The following is a 22,267-nucleotide window of genomic DNA, read 5'->3' on the forward strand; positions in this document are numbered from 1 at the left end:
ACCATGCTGTCTGTATTGACCACACTTTGATGTCTGTATTGACCACACGATGTCTGTATTGACCACACTTTGATGTCTGTATTGACCACACCTTGCCGTCTGTATTGACCACACGATGTCTGTATTGACCACACGATGTCTGTATTGACCACACGATGTCTGTATTGACCACACATTGATGTCTGTATTGACCACACATTGATGTCTGTATTGACCACACCATGCTGCCTCTTGACCACACCTTGCTGTCTGTATTGACCACACGATAATGTCTGTATTGACCACACCTTGAAGGCTCTATTGACCACACCTTGCTGTCTATATTGACCACACATTGCTGTCTGTCTTGACCACACCTTGCTGTCTGTATTGACCACACGATGTCTGTATTGACCACACGATAATGTCTTATTGACTTGACCACACGTTAACCAGATGAAACCTTTCCCTCCCCAGGACGCGTTGATGCCTGTGTTGGACGCCACAAGCCTGACAGAGTTGAGAGATGCCATCAAGCTGACCATCTCAAGATGTGTTCTCAACACAGTGAGTACCAGCCTTTCATTCTAGCTGCCCAGCCGTAGTCTCAGCCATAGTCCTAGCCATAGTCTCAGCCATTTCCCCAACCAGAGTCGCAGCCATAGTCCCCTCCATATCAATTACCTACAGGCACGGTGACCATTCTGTTAGCCACAATTTAAAAAAAACTATCAAAAACTCACTGTGCAAATACGGGTGAAAGAATTAATATCTCAAACACAGATTCAATATCTTTTTAAAATCTGGAACTATAACAGTGTGTGACATTTTTGCCGTTTCCTCTTAAAGTGCTGATACTAGCTCCGTGTCAGAAAACATTTTTGGCCCCGGAAAACATGGCTACCGTTATGATATTGATGCAGAGGCGTAGCGACCCTTCCCGGCGCCCGGGGACAAACTTTCGATTTGCACCCCCCCCCTCGAACTTTTCATTTGCAACCCCCCCTCAAACTTGCGATTTGCACCCCCCCCCCCCTAGAAACTTTCGATTTGCACCCCCCCCCTTTAGAAACTTTTCATTTGCACCCCCCCCCTCTCAAATTTTCAATTTGGCGCCCCCCTCCCTTAGGTCGGCGCCCGGGGACATATGTCCCCGCCCCCCCTCGCTACGCCTCTGTATTGGTGTCGCATATAGAATACCGGTTTTATAAACTTCCCCAGTCCCAGGAAACTTTCATTGACACATGTATTTATCACATCGGCAGGGGTACTTTTAGAGATTGTGCACATATTATGTACCACAAAGGGGGACGTGGTGTGACATTTTATCATTTATATTTTGTTGTGTGGTGGGGTGAGGGGCAGGGCGTGGTCTAGTAGTAGTTCGCTGAAGTTCGAACCCGAATGTCTCCTGTAACGTTTACCTATCTACCAGCCAGATAGATGGTGAACGTCCCCGGATTCTTTTTTCGGGGTTATATGCAAATGACTTAAAGCCTAAATGAATGAACGCTAACCCAACAACACACTAGGGCTCGATTTCGATGTCTAGGGAAAACTAGTGATACTATTGAAGTTAACAACTCATTCAATCTGCAGACAACCTTTAATAAGCGAACACAGTTGTGGCAGAACACTAGGTTAAACGAGATAAAATATTTAATTTAGAAAATAACAAAACCCAACTTACAAAGCGTAAGAAAAAATAGTATCACAGATTTGAACACTGTATAAAAATAGCCACAGGTCACACAACACTGCTATAGCTTCAAGAATCACTTGGCGGCAAGTAATATTATACTAGAAGACTAAAACAACTTAAGAAAGCTTAGCACACTCAGGACTTAAGTTCTCTCACGTTCAAATGGTCAGAATCTATTGCCGGACAAAATGGACGGCCTGGTCTTAATAGACCCTTTGATCAAGGTAGACTGCCTGCGCGGACAAGTCTCTATGGAGACTCACAGATCACTCAAGGCTACTTGAGCTACTGTTCTCGTGCTGGTTGTGTTTCCTATTGTGTGACACCTATGTGATTCTAACCACTAGGCCACTAATGGTGTTCCTAACCACTGTGCCACACTACTCGGCTGCAAACCGAGTTTCTAAGCCACTAAACCACTAGACACCATAGACTATACTCAGTTTCTCACCGAGTAATCGAACCTCGGCCGCCGCCGTGGCGCGCCGAGATCCTAGCCACTGAGCTATGGGGTGGTTATCTGGTCTGAATTAATCAATCAGATCTTGATGGAAAATTTCTACGTCTTAGACACTCTTAATAAGACAGTGGAAAAACCCCGGTAGTTGCACCATCACTCCATATATGGTATTAACACAATGTCAAAATAAAACATTACTGGACCTAAGTAGGTCACATCCCCTCCCTTTTTGGAAGTGACAGATAGGTTCCACAAAAACATACATAAGGAACCAATCTGGCAATGAAATAAAAAAAATGTTTTACAAATGTAGGCAATCAAAATCTTAATACCAGATGAAAATATCCCTGAACATAAAAGGGAAGTAACTCAAACTTTTACAATTCGTGAAAGGGGAGTAACCCTTCAAAAAATAATTATACATTAAAATCCCTCAAAAAAAGGGTATTACAATATTTCCATGTGGATATTAAAAGGGGTAAACCCGACAGGGTAAGACCTTTATTTCAACGACTAGCTACAATATCAACTGAGTCATATGAGACATATTATTATAAAAGACTAGCTGCATCCCGTGCTCCGCCACGGTAAATCTTTTTTAAATGTACCAACTTGGGAACAGAACAAAACTAAACACAACACAAACGAACGCAAAAAAAAAACACAAACGAAAAAACAAACACAACACTCATAACATAAACACAATTTAAATGCAATCATAAAGGCATATTGCTCACAGTCTAGCCCGTAGCGCCAAATCGCGCCCTTTCCGGTGATTTGCACCCCCCTCAAACTTTCGATTTGCACCCCTGTCCACCCCCCGCCCTAAAACTTTCGATTTCCACCCCCCCCTCGCAAATTTTTTCCAACGCACTTTGGCGCCCCCTAGGGTCGGCACCCGGGGACATATGCCCCCCCCCCCCCTCGCTACGACTCTCCTATAAAACCCAAGATATAGAATAATAATTAGAAAACAGTGTGAATAATAGGCAGTATTTAAAATATCCGTGTTTTACCTACAATATTTCACTGTATCCATTTACGCATTTTTTTTCCAGTACTTTAAATTTTAAAAATTTACAATAGTTTCATAACTAAAACCATTGCGCACCTAATGAACGTGATGACGCGTCGATAATAGTGCTGAATAGTTGATTAAAAATTATAAGTAATAAACAGTAGGGCCTACATTAAAATAAATAAAAGATTGCCTTTTAATAATAATTTCCTCTTACACATCCGAATAATTTGCATTCACATTTTGCTAATTATATTATTGCAACACTAATTCCTTCTATGACGAACGTATATTTGCAGTCACATTTTTTATTAGCGTGAGTTTAATGTATTTTTAAATTACCTCCTTTGTCAAAATTAGAAAAGAGTTAAATTCATTTGATTTTCTAACCTACAGTTATTATGTTATTAAAATGTATCCACTTTTTCTAGGAATATTAACGAAAACTATATTTGACATTGATCCTTTTAATATGTTTTAGCAATGTGCGTGTATTTAATATTCTCTTTACGTTATGCAAAATTGTACAAACAGTGGAAATTATAAAATAGCTCTATGCCGCTATATAAACAAACCCTACTCTAATTCTTATAATAAGACACTGCGGTGCACTGAAAAGCACAGCATGGTGCGTAGTTTACTTTTATAGTCCCAAAATCTATAGCGATGACGGACGGAAGGAAGGAAGGAAGGACAGACACAGCCCGCTTATATTATAGACTAGCTGCATCCCGTGCTCCGCCACGGTAAATCTTTTTAAATGTACAACTTTGGAACAGAACAAAAACAAAAACACAGCACAAAAACAAACACAACACAACCACAACCACAACACAACCACATCGCAACCACAACACAACCACAACGCAACCACAACACAAACAAAACACAACCACAACACAACCACAACACAACAACAACACAACCACAACACAACCACAACACAACCACAACACAACCACAACACAACCACAACACAACCACAAAACAACCACAACACAACCACATCGCAACCACATCGCAACCACAACACAAACAAAACACAACCACAACACAACCACAACACAACCACAACGCAACCACAACACAAACAAAACACAACCACAACACAACCACAACACAACCACAACACCACCACAACACAACCACAACACAACCACAACACAACCACAGCCACAACATTAGAATCACCACCAAACAACACGCTTATTTAGGCGTCCGCGCCCAAAGAGAGCCTTTATTTAGGTCACATAAATAGATTCTACTCCATAACTTACAATAAAACAATGCGATGCAAATAAATGTACGGCAAGTGGTGTTTACTTTTATGGTTCTAAGAAAACACATTGGTAATGTAATTAGAATCACCACCGAAAAACACGCTTTTCACAGGCGTCCGCGCCCAGAGAGAGAGCCTTTTCAGCATTCTCTATACTATAATTCTAAAATTTCACCATCTGTTAACACCGAAAAACAAAAACAAAAAATAGTGATATTGATAAATCATAGACTAATTAGAAAATAATATAAATAATCTTAACATTTTTCTATTTTACTTATGAACCTTAACATATAATAATCAATGTGGAAGTAATAAAAAAAATTAACTTAAATTATTGAGAGTGAGTTGAATATTAAAAAAAAAACATTTTCCCATACGTCCGCGCTCAGAGAGAGCCGTTCCATTCTTCTCAAAAAGTCTAATTTCACCATCTGTTTTCATAACACCGAAAAACAAAAGCAAAAAGATAGTGATTTTTGAGAAATCATAGACTAATTAGAAAATAATAATAAATAATATAAATAATCTTAACATTTTTCTATTTTAATTATGAACCTTAACATATAATAATCAATGCGGTAGTAATAAAAAAAAAGATTAACTTAGATATTGATGAGTTAAATATATTTTCAAATTACCTCCCTTGCAAAAAAAATACCAAAAAAAAGTTGAATTAATTAGTTTTTTCGACCTAATTTCATGATAATATATCCATTTTTTTCTGGGAATATTAACGAAAACTATATTTGACATTGATCCTTTTAATATGTTTTAGCAATGTGCGTGTATTTAATATTCTCTTTACGTTATGCAAAATTGTACAAACAGTGGAAATTATAAAATAGCTCTTTGCCGCTATATAAACAAACCCTACTCTAATACATATAATAAGACACTGCGGTGCACTGAAAAGCACAGCGTGGTGCGCAGTTTACTTTTATAGTCCCAAAATCTATAGCGATGACGGACGGAAGGAAGGAAGGACACGCTCAGCCCGCTTATATTATAGATTACATATAATCAAAAACCACCTTTAATTAAGGTTCACCTGAAAATAAACAAAATTTTCAACAGGATGGGAATTTTGAAAAATTCAAAACTCATACCACTCATTTTCATGTGAGTGTCACCCAAACAAAACACTTGTGAATGGTCCTAATGAACCACAAAACATGTCACATGATCAATGTGTGTAATAAGATTTTACATCCTTGACAAACAATCAGCCACAACATTATCACTACCCTTAATGTGTGAAATTTCCAGATTAAAATTTTGGAAATATAAACACCATCTCAATATTCTTTGATTTGTCTGTCCTAACTTAGAGGTAAATTTCAGGGGATCATGGTCAGAAAACACTCTGACTGGATTGGTTGAAGAAGAGACATAGACTTCAAAATGTTGTAAGGACAAAACCAAAGCTAAAGCTTCTTTTTCAATAGTAGAGTAATTCTTTTGGTTCTCATTTAACTTCCTGGAAAAAAAAGCAATGGGATGGTCAATCCCCATATTGTCTTCTTGAAATAGGACTGAACCAATGGCTAAGTTGCTAGCATCAATGGCAAGTTTAAAGGGCTTGCTGAAATCTGGTGCAGCCATAACAGGAGCATTAGATAAAAATGACTTAATGGTTAAAAAAGCTTCATGACATTTATTTGACCATTCAAACTCGACACCCTTTTTCAATAATGCAGTAAGAGGTTCAGCAACTGCTGAAAAGTTTTGACAGAACCGCCTATAGTAACCAGCCATCCCAAGGAACTTTTTGATTTCTTTACAATTTTTGGGAGGAGGTAACCTTACAATAGCATCTACTTTAGCTTCAATGGGCCGAACTTGGTTCGTTCCCACTTGATAACCCAAATAGGTAATTGAACCTTTACAGAAATCACTTTTATGCAGGTTTACAGTAAAATTCACCTCAGACAATTTTCTAAAAAGGTTAGTCAACTGAACAATATGTTCTTCAAAAGTGTTAGAAAATACAACTATATCATCTATGTAGGCCTCACATTGGTCTATGTCAGCAATGACAGAGTTAATGACCCTCTGGAAAGTTTGACCAGCATTTCGCATACCAAAGGGCATACGTTTGTATCTATAAAAACCATTAGGGGTTACAAAAGCAGATATTTCTTTTGCACGGTCAGATAAGGGGATTTGCCAGTATCCTGACAGTAAATCAATTTTGGAAATTATCTTAGCCTGACCAACTTTATCAATAACGTCTTCTATTCGAGGTAATGGATAGGAATCAGCTTTGGTGAGCGCATTTACCTTCCTAAAGTCGGTCACAAACCTGAAAGATCCACCGTCTTTCGGGACTAGGAGACATGGGGAACTCCAGTTGCTGAAACTGGGTTCAATGATATCATTCTTGAGCATATAATCAATTTCATCTTTTATCAAAGCAGCTTTTTCCGGGTTAACTCTATAGGGGTGTTGTTTGATGGGTTTTGCGTCACCTACGTCTACATCATGAGGTGGAACCTTCGCTTCTTTGGGGACATCCCCAAAAATAGAGGGAAATGTCTCGAATAACTGAGACAATCTATGGCTTTCCTCTGTGGACAAATGCATAAGGTGGACATTCAAAGTATCTAAAAAGGCAGAATTTACCAATTTTGGGGGTTTCAATTTATCATGTATCACATCATCAGAAACATTTGAACATACAGGTAAAGTAATTTTAGCTGTGGAATGAAAATTGTTACAATTATCATAATACTTTTTCAGTGAGTTAACATGATACACTGTCTGTTTCTTTCTTCTGTCGGGCGTATTGACAACATAGTTCAAATCACTTAATTTTGAATGCACAGTAAAGGGTCCACAATATCTCAAGGATAACGCATTGTTCAGATTAGGCACTAGCACAAGAACTTTGTCGCCTGGATTGAATGTTCGTTTGCGAGAACTCTTATCATACAGTCCTTTCATTCTCACTTGGGCCTTTCTTAAGTTCTTGTGAGCCATTTCGCACACGGCTTTCAGTCGAACGTGAAAATCGTCAAAGTTTTCCACTGGATGATCACTGGTACCTATCCATCGTTCGTGGATCAGCTTCAGGGGACCACGGACAGAATGTCCAAACACAAGTTGAAAAGGAGAGTAGCCTAAAGAGTCCTGGACACAGTCCCTCGCGGCGAAAATAATCCAAGGAACAGTCTCATCCCATTGGGTGTTACTTTTAGCGAATGTTCTTAGCATGGTTTTGAGGGTTTGGTGGAACCTCTCAAGTACGTCTTGAGACTGAGGGTGGTAGGCTGAGCTGGTGATGTGGGTAACGCCTAGCTTGGCTAGCGCTTCCTGAAAATGGTGACTGGTGAAGTTGCTGCCTTGATCTGTTTGAACGATTCTAGGTAATCCAAAGGTAGTGAAGAACCGGGTCATGGCTCTGACTACAGTCTTTGCCTTAATGTTCCGTAAGGGGAACGCCTCGGGAAAACGGGTACTTGAACACATAAAGGTAAGTAGGTACTCGTTGCCCGCCTTGGTTTTAGGCAAGGGACCTACACAATCCATGACTATTTTAGAAAAGGGTTCTTCTAATACAGGAATCGGACTCAAAGGGGCCTTAGGAATTTTCTGGTTTGGTTTTCCGGCCAACTGACAGTTCGTGCAACTTTTGCAGTAACGCGACACATCATTTCTCATTTTGGGCCAAAAGAACAGTTCTTTGATCTTCGCCGTCGTTTTAGTGACTCCTGGGTGCGCTGACATTGGATGGTCATGTGCCAGTTTAAGTACTTCATGCCGATAAGGTGGAGGGACCCACAGCTGGTTTTTACCCAACCATGGTTCGGCTGGAGAGGCATTCACTGGTACAGAGCGACGAAAGAAGAGGCCGTTCTCGGAGAAATATTCTCCATCGTCAGATGATAGAGATTTTTCGACCATTGCTTTGAGTTCCGCGTCGACTTGTTGAGCTTTAATGATGTCTTCCTGAGATATCCTCAGGGTTAAGCCCAGGCTTGTGTTTTCTGGAAGCATAGACTCCAGTTTGGGAGTCGAATTTCTTGACGATGATGGTAGGTGTGGTTCAGACGTTGTGTCAGCCAATTGTTTGGTCTGGCTTCTTGTCACCACACATGCAGGATACAGTTCATTATCATTATCTGGAACTGTTGACAAAGGGTTTGGAACCGTACAGGGATATACTTTGCTTCCCGCAAGGTCATTCCCTAGAAGTAGGTGTACTCCTGGGACAGGAATACTATCTATCACACCTAAAATGACTTCACCTTCGACGAGATGATGTTTCAGGGCAAACTTGTGTAGAGGGACGACAGTAGATTTTGTCCCCACTCCCTGGATAATGGAAATCCTTCCGGTGTTCGTTTCAGGTGTAATGTCCATTGAACTTTTCAGAAGAAGTGACTGTGACGCTCCTGTGTCTCTTAGGACGGTGATATTCCGCTGAGACAACGGATCACCTGGTTTGCTAATGATAGCTTCGGCAATGAAAGATGAAAAGTCAACTTTTCTCGATCCCTCGAGATCGGTAGACTCGGAAGAAACTGGATGGTGGCGTGAACAGTCAAAATGTGACTGCACATAATGTGTGGAGACTTGACTACCTTCTTGCGGACACTTAGGGTTAGAGTCCTTTAGAATTCTAGAGTTCATAGTTGAACTGGCTGCTTGAGGGGATAGAGCATAGTGCGCAGAAGTACGCACCACCTCTCTGTTATATTGACGACGTTTGTAACAGTCCTTGACATGGTGACCAGGTCTTTTGCAGAACTGGCAAACTGCTCGACGATTGAGAGTTGATCTTGGTTTCTCTCTGGACTGTGATGCCTTCAAGTGTTGGCCAACAGGAGGATTGCTGCCAAAAAGGGGAAGCACGGGGTTGAGGCGGTTTCCTGACACTGGTGGTTTCTTGTGCACCAACATATATGTGTCAGCCGACTCAGCAGCCTTCTGGATGTCCATTATCTTGTTATCCAGTATGTGAAGTCGTATGTCTTCAGGCAGGGACGTTAGGAATTCTTCCCTTAGGATAAGTGACCTGAGTTTCTCAAACTCAGAAACTTCCTCAGAGTGTAGCCACCTTGAGAATATTTTCTCCTTTTCAAAGAGAAATTCCACATATGATTGAGTGGGTAACTTGCGGAGTGCTCGGAATTTCATCCGATAGGCCTCGGGCGTCAGTTCGTAGGCCTTCAAAATGGCAGTCTTGACCAAACTATAGTTATTTTGAACGTCGTGAGAGAGTGCCTGGTATGTTTTTGCAGCTTTCCCAGTAAGGACCGAGCTCAATAAAGCAGTAATGGAAGTTTCGGGCCATTCACATGTCTTCGCTAAACTCTCAAATGAGTTAAAGAAAACGACCAAATCTGTTTCATCAAATTTAGGAACTAATTTCCCAAATTTGGCAATCACTTGCCCCACCGACAACTTTTTTGGATCTACCAGAGAAGTAACATCACTAACTTGACCAAACTCTAATTCCAACCTCCTCTTATCTAAAGCAATTTTAGCCTCTAACTCCTGTTTCTCTAAAGCATCTCTAGCTTCTAATTCTACCTTCTCTAGAGATTTCTCCTCGCGGAGTAACACACCAGCCAACAAACTTTCATCAAATACTCCTTCATTAATAAAATGAACAACAATTTTATCTCTCAACACCTCTGATTTCTGCGTAACAGAATAATCCAATTTCAATTCCTTAACAACACTAATCAAAACTTTTCTACTCAACTTTTCTACCTCCTCAAAAGTGGGATTTAGCCAAAAAAGATTCCATAACACTAACTTTCAAAATCACAACAAGCCTAGATTCTCTAAATTAACACGGAGCGTTGGGCCGTGTACTTGACCTCTTCAATCTAGGACGTGACACGTCTGACTTTTGACCTAGATAACTCTATGCTTGCGCGCGTTTCAATAACACGGCTTCACTGGATAGAAAAACAACTAAATCAAACTAAACTTAGTGTTTAACTGATATAACCAACTGGAACGACAGATTAAATCCCGGACGAGCCCCCACTTTGTAACGTTTACCTATCTACCAGCCAGATAGATGGTGAACGTCCCCGGATTCTTTTTTCGGGGTTATATGCAAATGACTTAAAGCCTAAATGAATGAACGCTAACCCAACAACACACTAGGGCTCGATTTCGATGTCTAGGGAAAACTAGTGATACTATTGAAGTTAACAACTCATTCAATCTGCAGACAACCTTTAATAAGCGAACACAGTTGTGGCAGAACACTAGGTTAAACAGATAAAATATTTAATTTAGAAAATAACAAAACCCAACTTACAAAGCGTAAGAAAAAATAGTATCACAGATTTGAACACTGTATAAAAATAGCCACAGGTCACACAACACTGCTATAGCTTCAAGAATCACTTGGCGGCAAGTAATATTATACTAGAAGACTAAAACAACTTAAGAAAGCTTAGCACACTCAGGACTTAAGTTCTCTCACGTTCAAATGGTCAGAATCTATTGCCGGACAAAATGGACGGCCTGGTCTTAATAGACCCTTTGATCAAGGTAGACTGCCTGTGCGGACAAGTCTCTATGGAGACTCACAGATCACTCAAGGCTACTTGAGCTACTGTTCTCGTGCTGGTTGTGTTTCCTATTGTGTGACACCTATGTGATTCTAACCACTAGGCCACTAATGGTGTTCCTAACCACTGTGCCACACTACTCGGCTGCAAACCGAGTTTCTAAGCCACTAAACCACTAGACACCATAGACTATACTCAGTTTCTCACCGAGTAATCGAACCTCGGCCGCCGCCGTGGCGCGCCGAGATCCTAGCCACTGAGCTATGGGGTGGTTATCTGGTCTGAATTAATCAATCAGATCTTGATGGAAAATTTCTACGTCTTAGACACTCTTAATAAGACAGTGGAAAAACCCCGGTAGTTGCACCATCACTCCATATATGGTATTAACACAATGTCAAAATAAAACATTACTGGACCTAAGTAGGTCACACTCCACAGTTGTGTAATAACATGTGTGTAGCTAACTGTGAAAAGGGTGTATTCTGTTTTTTTCCTGTTTTGTTATTAATTTCGAGGCTGGTGTTATACGAAATTTTTGATATCACGTTATATGGGGTGTAGGGTAAAAAATATGTTACATAATATGTGCAGTATCCCTTACACTACTTACAGACAGCCTCAACAATTGTGATATCACGGTATATGGGGTGTATGGTAAAAAAATGTGTTACATAATATGTGCAGTATCCCTTACACACAGCCTCAACAAGCCGCTGTTGTCCCGGCTAGCGATACTATCGATAATGTTCCATGACCGGCGCCCGGACTCGCCAAAAATCTTTTCATCGTCTTCTTGACCCCGGGAGTTGAAGGACGCCGGGGTCGGACGTCGCTGTAACCCCTGCACGCGATGTCTCCCCCTCCCAGCCCGCCGCCCCGACCAAATGAGGGTTATCAATGCAGCCCCCCTGGATACACATCTCTGCCCGATACTGCTGGCTGTCCATCAACCCAGCGTTTTCCCGGCCCCCCCCGGGGATATCTTGACCCCCAGATTATTGACTGGACATAGAATTTTTTCTTCCATAGAGCTATTTCAGTCATTGGGACATTAAAATATTGTAAAGGCTAGAGAAATTCTTTTTTGTCTGTTTTCTTTATATAGAGCTTTAGTAGAACATAGAACTTTTGCCTATAAATATAATACAGAAATTTGATCTAGAACAAAAAAAAATTGTACTAGAACATTTCAGTCACACTGATATTAAAATTACTAATATGGTTAAAGAAATATAATGACTACGTTAAATACTTATACGTATTCAAACAGACATTAAAATTACTATTATAATTTAAGAAATATATTGATTACGTTAAATACTTGTATTCAAACAGACATTAAAATTACTATTATGGTTAAAGAAATATAAAGAAATATATTAACCACGTAACATGTATTCAAACAGACCTTGGAATTATGTTCAGACTTGATTAGTGTATCTATCTCTAGATGTAGAGCATCATCCAAGAAAACTTTATTCACACAAGACATTGTAATTTGTAGGGGATACATTGCCTGTTTAATGTACATAAAGTTTCCACGAACACTTTTTTTTCCGCGCAGATATTGAAAGTATTATTGGTGTATGTTAAATAATTTAAAAAACAAGTTAATAAAAAGTCTAGTGACAATTTAAGCGCAATTTCCTTAATTAATTTTTTGTGACCGAACGAAAGGATATTTTTGAAAACTTTCTTCGGCAATATTGTTCTAAATTATGGCAGGAATCGATTGGTAAATGTTTCAAGTCGCTAAGTGGTCTGGTTGCCGAGATATGGGCAAAAAACTGCATTTTTTCGAGGTTTTTTTTGGCTTTTCCGGGAAATCCAGGAAGGAATTCCGGGAATTTTTTGGCCCACAATCATCCTCGGAACTTGCTTAACATATTTGCTTTTAGAACTAGTCCTCGATATTGCTTCGTTGAGGAGGAGATACGACTTAAAGCTGCGGACACACATCCATCCAGAACGCATTAATAATCGCAATTGTCCAGTATGGAAATTGCGCTAAAAATAGAACAGCGGGCTTTTCGTCTTACAGACTTTTGAAATCCATTATAGAAATAGATCGAATTCTATGACTTGTCGTTTTAGATCGTTTTCGTAAACCAGTTCGGTCACAGACAATTGAAATAAACTCTGTGATAGAAAAACTAAATGGATTGTTTGAATATTACATGAAGAATTGGTGTAGTTGTGTTGTTAGTATTAGAAAGTGCGGTGGTATAAGACTGACAAGATAGTACGATTGTGTTAAAAACGCGTTTTTCTTATAACGTTGTTTACTGTATTCACCCAACACAGTGTGTGTTTGTGAAGATTGGAAAGGACTGTCATTGATTGATGCGTCCCAATACGTAGCAGCTTATCCGTGTTTATTTTAAATTTACTTTAGCCCATAGTTATCTCCCTTCAAAACTAACAATTTTTCGTCTGCTTTCAATATCATCCAATATTAACCTCTCCTAAAATACCATATAATATTTCACCCTTAATACCACCCCATGTTTTATCTCTCGTATACTACCATCCAATATTTACCTCCACTAAATTATATTTAGTATCACCACTATAATACCATTCGGTATTTACCTCCCCTATTTTATCATTCAGTATTTATCTCCCCATTCAATATGTATCTCCACTAAAATACCATTCGGTATTTACCTCCCCTTTTTTACCATTCAGTATTTATCTCCCCTACAACACCATTCAATATGTATCTCCACTAAAATACCATTCAGTATTTATCTCCCCTATAATATCAAAGCCATTCAATATGTATCTCCCCTCAATACTAGACCATGTTATATCTCCCCTAAAATACTATCCAATATTTATCTCCCCTCAGTACCATCTTATGTTTATCTCCCCTCAATACCTGTCTCCCCCACCCCCACACACACTCACACATATTTTTTATCGCTGACTGCTGCCGCATACCATCAATGTGGGATTTTATCTAATTGTAAAACTAGCCTTGAGCTACACATTTTAATTCACTTGAAGAATCCGTGTACTCAGAACGGCATACGTCATAGATTCAAATGTCAGTTAACCAAAAGCCCCATAGGGGATTCTCAAAAGCTAATGCAAATTGTAAGCAAAGCACTGGCTATCAAGCAATTATCCTATTGTAAGCACCGCTCTGAAAATAAAACAATAATTGCCGTGTTTTCATAGACTAAATCATTTACCATCAGAAGATGCTGCCTAGAATAAATACAATCTTGGGCTATACCGGGCAAATTAGTTTGTATTATAAAAAAAAACATTGCAAATTGTAAAAAAGGGAGTTTTTATGTATGATTACAACATTGACGATGTTTTCAGTAGTTCGTGCGTCCGACGTCTTGAGCCAATTAAGAGAAAATAGAATGTAATTTGTGTCCAGCGCTTACCGCATGTCTTTGTTCGTTAAGCTAAATGAAAACATGATTTAATATTGGATTAGAAGCTTAACAAGTTTGTATCTCAGTTTGTATCTCCAATCTTGTGCTGATTGACCTAGTATCTAGTTTAATGCTAAAGACCTAACCAATGACCTCGTATCTCACCAGCCCAATTCTAAAGACCTAACCCATGACCTCATATCTCACCAGCCCAATGCTAAAGACCTAACCCATAACCTCATATCTCACCAGCCCAATTCTAAAGACCTAACTCGTGACCTCATATCTCACCAGCCCAATGCTAAAGACCTAACCCATAACCTTATATGTCATCAGCACATTGCTAAAGACCTAACCTATGACCTCGTATCTCACCAATGCTAAAGACCTAACCCATGACCTCATATCTCACTATCCCAATGGAAAAGACCTAACCCATAACCTTATATGTCACCAGCACATTGCTAAAGACCTAACCCATGACCTCATATCTCACCAGCCCAATGCTAAAGACCTAACCATCTCTCTAGTCTAGTACTAAAGACCTAACCCGTGACCTCATATCTCACTAGCACAATGCTAAAGACCTAACCCCTGACCTCATATCTCACCAATGCTAAAGACCTAACCCCTGACCTTTGCCTGTCCCCAGAGTCTAGTCAAAGTGTTTCTACGAGACCCAGTCAGCACACATCTAGTGGACGAGAACTGTCGGACTCTGCCCAACAGTCGATTTATCAGGTGAGTCCCCTTGTTAGGCCAGTTTCTCAGACAGTTGTTATACGGACAGTTGTTATAGACACAGTTGTTATATACAGACAGTGATCCGGACAGTTTAGTTGTATAGAATAGTTTTTTATATTTAATTTTTTAAAATCCATTACAAAAATTATTGGTTGAGTTTTTGTTAGGTTTTTCTATTATTTTGATAAAGTTTTCGGTCGTTTTTTTTGTCTAAGTTGTGCGTTATCTTGCCTAGCTTTTGGCCATGTTGTATCACTTTTTGTCTTGTTTCTGGCTGCTCGCCTATCTCAGTTTGTCCGGTTTATATTTGACCACTTTCACTAATGGATCCCTCCATAATTGATACCCCACTTTATTGGGGAGTCGTCCCCCACCACTTTGTCACAGGGCTTCACACCGACCCTACACCCCCCCCCTCCCCAAGTCCCGCCACAGTTGTTTATTCATAAGGCGAGTCCCTCATCTGTCTACACATCCTCTAGTCTTCTGTCCAGCATGTTCCTGTTGTGTACTCAGCTAAGCGTCTGTTTTTTTGTGACTGCCTTATGCCAAAGAGATATATCTCAGTAACACTATGTACTCCCATGTTTGTCTATGATTTGTATCATCAGTCTGGCGTTAAAAACATCGGAAATGCTTTAGGAAATTATGTTCTTGTTATGTTAGTACAGTGTAACTTTTCTTTATTCATTATTCTTTATTCAATAACAGTAACAACAGAAGACATGGAGGCTTTTTTTTCACATTAGCCGTTATTTAAAAAAAAAAAACTTTTTAATATAAAGCAATTTTTATTAAACTTCTATTTTCTTTGCTTTCGGTTATGTTCGGTTTCCGTTTTCCTCCCCTTGTATCGAATTTCGACGCAGCGCCACTTTATCATCCGAAAGTTAACGCAAACGGTTAACCAACGTGTTGAACTAGATTCCACTTCGGCGTTGTTTGTCTGTGTGTGAGCATCACACATCGTGGCTCACTCAACACATCCATTGTTTGCCTTCCCCCCACCCCCTCATACTAAAGTAAGACAGAAGTGGTAAACGAGTGGTAAATGCCAGTTGATCACACTCGCCGTGACCTATCAACTCTGTATCTAGTTTCATTACTTCCATCCCCAGCTGTACAAATAGTGTCTCCTGAAGATCGATGCCACGTTAAATATTCATTTTCTTTTCCAGTCTTTACATTCATTCATTTTTCCTAGAGAAAAAGAATAGTTTTTTTTTTTTTTTTTACATTTTAGAATAAAATTGTGTTTTAGTTATTTTTTGAAGTGGTTTTGGGAGAATTAATTGGATTTACATTGATTAAGTAAATAATAGCCTCAGTTTAGTTGGTTTCGGATTTTATCGATTATTTTCAGACTATCGACGAAAACCGACGTTTAGCTGTATATGTATATAGTGGAAGCCGGCTAAATCGTGAGATTTAGGGCAGACTCATCCTCTGTCTGCCTTTAGTTCATCCTCTGTCTGCTTTTAGTTCTTCCTCTGTCTGCCTTTAGTTCATCCTCTGTCTGCCTTTACTAGCTCATCCTCTGTCTGCCTTTAGTTCATTCTGTCTGCCTTTAGTTCATCCTCTGTCTGCCTTTACTAGCTCATCCTCTGTCTGCCTTTAGTTCATTCTGTCTGCCTTTAGTTCATCCTCTGTCTGCCTTTACTAGCTCATCCTCTGTCTGCCTTTAGTTCATTCTGTCTGCCTTTAGTTCATCCTCTGTCTGCCTTTACTAGCTCATCCTCTGTCTGCCTTTAGTTCATTCTGTCTGCCTTTAGTTCATCCTCTCTCTGCCTTTAGTTCATCCTGTGTCTGCCTTTAGTTCATCCTCTCTCTGTCTTTTGTTCTTCCTCTGTCTTGCCTTTAGTTCCTTCTTCCTTTAGTTCATTCTCAAAGAAAAAAAAACAGACACAGTTCTAATCCACCTGTCCGCCATTATCCATCATCCATCTCTATTCGATTTCCCTTATTCTTCATCATCCACACAAATCCATTCTCCACTATTATCCACCCTGCTTCTAATTCACTCCCATCTCCTGTTCCGTTTTCCCAGAAAAAAAAAGCAAAAACCTTTTCCACAAATATCTTCTCATTAATTTTCCTATTGATTAAAAATTATACCCGAAGATGTAATAATCCGTTCCCCCTTATCCCTTAATAAAACACCACTAGTACTGTTTTAAGTAGTTGAAAGCCTAGACTTTCCCCGGATTAATTAACCGCTATTGACAAAATTGGTTGTATTCTATTTTTTGTGTGTTCTTGTATGTCTACCAGATTTCGATTTTATAATGATTCTTTTTCATTATTGAGGAGTTGGGGGCGGTTGGGAGTTTTGTTCATTATTTGATGGAAAGGGTGTACTTTTCCTTTTCACACAAGTGTTTGATAGAAGTATTAGAAGGGATGTTCATTTTTTTTTTTTACACACAAGTATTTTCCAATATGGGAGGTCATCACGAGGCCACGTTGACACTTCCTGTCACGTTATCTCGAGAGCCAATCAGAAGGTAGCTTACGTTTCCGCACCTCAAGTCATTCGTTGGGTCGGTCGGGCGTTGGGAATCGATTACAGACCCAAACACAAATGTTGGGTGGGGTTGGGGCGGGGGGGGGTGTGTTAAAATGTTTAATGAAGTTATCTTTGTGATGATCTGGCTTCCAGTTGTGGGTGAAATACGGTGGCCATAGCCTCCATACGCCACTTGAAAACTGTATGGACAGTGTTTCTTCCAGACTTTTTTCTCCGGGGGGGGGGGGGGGGGGGGGCGGTAGACTTTCTTGGGGGGGGGGGGGACGCTGTTAAAAGTATGTATTTTCTATATAAGTTATATGAATTTCATTTCGTTCGGGGGGGGGGGGGGGCAGTAGATGATGCCTGGAAGAAATTCTGTGTATGGGTTGTCGTCATAGTAGTGTGTGTGTCTGGATGGAGTGGGTTGGGAGGGGGGTTGTAAGTTAATTGTTAATTATACTTGTTTAAAAGTAAACAAGTATAACGGAGCTACTAGATAATAGTTTCACTATTCAGTCTAAGTGTGACGTCACAAGAAATTAAGAGGAAAAAAAAGTAAAATAAAAGATTAAAACGAAAACGTATGACGCCGGAAAAGTTACAAAAGTAATGACATCACCAATAGTAAAGACGCAAATAGTTCTGTTTAATTTGTACACGAATAAAAAAAAAGCAAATATGACTAACAACAGCAAAAGCAAAATATGTGCGCTTGGATTCAGGTTAAGATTAGAGTTAATTTTAAAGATAGGGTTTGAAGGTTAGCTTTAAGATTACAGCTCTGGTTGAGGTAAAAAGAAAAAAAAACAGGTGAGGCCCGTTGCATTTTTCCACTATCGGGCGAATTATCTAGTAGTTTGAATAATTGAAGAAGAGACAGCTTTTACACGAACTCTATAGCACATTGACTAATGTGTGTGTGTGTAGGTGGTGTGGAGGGCATACATATGTGACGTCACGAACCTTTGGGATGGTAGGGGTTTTAATTTTCTTGTTGTGGCGGGGGGGGGGGGGGGGGGAGTCAAAAAGTTGTATGGTGCTGGTGGTTGCAGTTGTGGTAGTCCTGATGCGAATCGGTGGCAACGTTGATGAGAGACTCACGGCAAAATTAGCCCATTAGGAAAGTGAAACTATCAACCCCTAGCATAGGGGGTAATTAACCTCGTAGATAAGGACGATGCATCAACCCCATGTCAACGTTTACGTTTGTGTTTCAGTGATATCTATCATGTTTGTGTTTGTCTTTCAGTGATATCTGCCATGCATGTTTGTGTTTCAGTGATATCTATCATGTTTGTGTTTCATTGATATCTATCATGCCTGTGTTTGTGTTTCAGTGATATCTATCATGTTTGTGTTTCATTGATATCTACCATGCCTGTGTTTGTGTTTCAGTGATATCTATCATGTTTGTGTTTCAGTGATATCTGTCATGCCTATGTTTGTGTTTCAGTGGTATCTATCATGTTTGTGTTTCAGTGACATCTATCATGCCTATGTTTGTGTTTCAGTGGTATCTATCATGTTTGTGTTTCAGTGATATCTATCATGTTTGTGTTTGTATTTCAGTGATATCTATCATGTTTGTGTTTGTATTTCAGTGATATCCTACAACAACGAGGCAAAACTCTGGTGACAGTCAACCACAACCAGGACAGCATCAGGGAACTGCTGGGTACCCAGCACAACACTGACAACAACCACTCAGGTAATGACGTCAGTCTTCACAGGTAGATTCATTGTATTGGGCCATGGGGGGGGGGGGGGGGAAGAGAGAAGGAGGCACAGCATGTTAATTATGGTCCAAAAATATTTTGGTGTTGTCCCAGTGGATTATGGTCCAAGATATCTAATGTTGTTGTCCCATTGGATTATGGTCCATAATATCTAATGTTGTTGTCCCATTGGATTATGGTCCAAGATATCTAATGTTGTTGTCTGTCCCATTGGATTATGGTCCAAGATATTTAATGTTGTTGTCCCATTGGATTAACAGATTGCTAACAGCTAACATGTTATTCTATCTCCTGCAGTTTTGCTGCTTCCAATTCCTGAACGGGGGACACAGAAAACTATAGGTCTAGTGGTGGTAAGTTGCCCACTCATCATTAACTCTAGCAAGCTGATGACTTTACTACACCAGAACCCTGACATATGGCACCAAGCCTTGTACAACACCCCTGACATCTAGCACTACACCCCTGACATCTAGCCCTACACACCTGACATCTAATACTACACCCCTGACATTTAGCTCTACACCCCTGACATCTAGCCCTACACCCCTGACATCTAGCTCTACACCCCTGACATCTAGTACTACACCTCTGGCATCTAGCACTACACCCCTGACAACTAACCTTACACCCCTGACAACTAACCTTACACCTCTGGCATCTAGCACTACACCCCTGACAACTAACCTTACACCCCTGACAACTAACCTTACACCCCTGACAACTAACCTTACACCCCTGACAACTAACCTTACACCCCTGACAACTAACCTTACACCCCTGACAACTAACCTTACACCCCTGACAACTAACCTTACACCCCTGACAACTAACCTTACACCCCTGACAACTAACCTTACACCCCTGACAACTAACCTTACACCCCTGACAACTAACCTTACACCCCTGACAACTAACCTTACACCCCTGACAACTAACCTTACACCCCTGACAACTAACCTTACACCCCTGACAACTAACCTTACACCCCTGACAACTAACCTTACACCCCTGACAACTAACCTTACACCTCTGGCATCTAGCACTACACCCCTGACAACTAACCTTACACCCCTGACATCTAACCTTACACCCCTGACAACTAACCTTACACCCCTGACAACTAACCTTACACCCCTGACAACTAACCTTACACCTCTGGCATCTAACCTTACACCCCTGACAACTAACCTTACACCTCTGACATCTAACACTACACCCCTGACAACTAACCTTACACCCCTGACATCTAACACTACACCCCTGACAACTAACCTTACACCCCTGACAACTAACCTTACACCCCTGACAACTAACCTTACACCCCTGACATCTAACACTACACCCCTGACATCTAACACTACACCCCTGACATCTAACACTACACCCCTGACAACTAACCTTACACCCCTGACATCTAACACTACACCCCTGACATCTAACACTACACCCCTGACAACTAACCTTACACCCCTGACATCTAACACTACACCCCTGACAACTAACCTTACACCCCTGACATCTAACACTACACCCCTGACATCTAACACTACACCCCTGACAACTAACCTTACACCCCTGACATCTAACACTACACCCCTGACAACTAACCTTACACCCCTGACATCTAACCTTACACCCCTGACAACTAACCTTACACCCCTGACAACTAACCTTACACCCCTGACATCTAACCTTACACCCCTGACAACTAACCTTACACCCCTGACAACTAACCTTACACCTCTGACAACTAACCTTACACCCCTGACAACTAACCTTACACCCCTGACATCTAACACTACACCCCTGACATCTAACACTACACCCCTGACAACTAACCTTACACCCCTGACATCTAACACTACACCCCTGACATCTAACACTACACCCCTGACAACTAACCTGACACCCCTGACAACTAACCTTACACCCCTGACAACTAACCTTACACCCCTGACATCTAACACTACACCCCTGACATCTAACACTACACCCCTGACAACTAACCTTACACCCCTGACATCTAACACTACACCCCTGACAACTAACCTTACACCTCTGGCATCTAGCACTACACCCCTGACAACTAACCTTACACCCCTGACATCTAACACTACACCCCTGACAACTAACCTTACACCCCTGACAACTAACCTTACACCCCTGACATCTAACCTTACACCCCTGACAACTAACCTTACACCCCTGACAACTAACCTTACACCCCTGACAACTAACCTTACACCCCTGACAACTAACCTTACACCCCTGACAACTAACCTTACACCCCTGACATCTAACACTACACCCCTGACATCTAACCTTACACCCCTGACAACTAACCTTACACCCCTGACAACTAACCTTACACCCCTGACAACTAACCTTACACCCCTGACAACTAACCTTACACCCCTGACATCTAACACTACACCCCTGACATCTAACCTTACACCCCTGACAACTAACCTTACACCCCTGACATCTAACACTACACCCCTGACAACTAACCTTACACCTCTGGCATCTAGCACTACACCCCTGACAACTAACCTTACACCCCTGACAACTAACCTTACACCCCTGACAACTAACCTTACACCTCTGACAACTAACCTTACACCCCTGACAACTAACCTTACACCCCTGACAACTAACCTTACACCCCTGACATCTAGCACTACACCCCTGACATCTAGCACTACACCCCTGACAACTAACACTACACCCCTGACATCTAACACTACACCCACTGACATATTACACTACACCCCTGACAACTAACCTTACACCCCTGACAACTAACCTTACACCCCTGACAACTAACCTTACACCCCTGACAACTAACCTTACACCCCTGACAACTAACCTTACACCCCTGACAACTAACCTTACACCCCTGA

The 22,267-nt window shown here is 40.7% G+C and overlaps 1 protein-coding gene across 2 annotated transcripts in view; it reads left to right on the top strand.

The window, feature by feature from the left end:
* Positions 1-462: 462 nt before the first annotated feature.
* The window catches only part of LOC131957839 (cGMP-dependent 3',5'-cyclic phosphodiesterase), an 85,248-nt gene continuing 63,443 nt past the window's right edge, over positions 463-22,267 (top strand). For both annotated transcript variants that reach the window (XM_059322643.1, XM_059322644.1), the window contains exons 1-4: positions 463-546; positions 15,025-15,113; positions 19,227-19,333; positions 19,659-19,714. In XM_059322643.1, coding sequence (XP_059178626.1) covers positions 466-546; positions 15,025-15,113; positions 19,227-19,333; positions 19,659-19,714 — 333 coding nt within the window. In that variant the 5' untranslated portion in view covers positions 463-465. The remainder of the gene's footprint in view (positions 547-15,024; positions 15,114-19,226; positions 19,334-19,658; positions 19,715-22,267) is intronic.

This window comes from Physella acuta, unplaced genomic scaffold (assembly GCF_028476545.2).
Source record: "Physella acuta isolate Inbredline_101_S28 unplaced genomic scaffold, ASM2847654v3 ptg001271l, whole genome shotgun sequence".
NCBI lineage: Eukaryota > Metazoa > Mollusca > Gastropoda > Physidae > Physella > Physella acuta.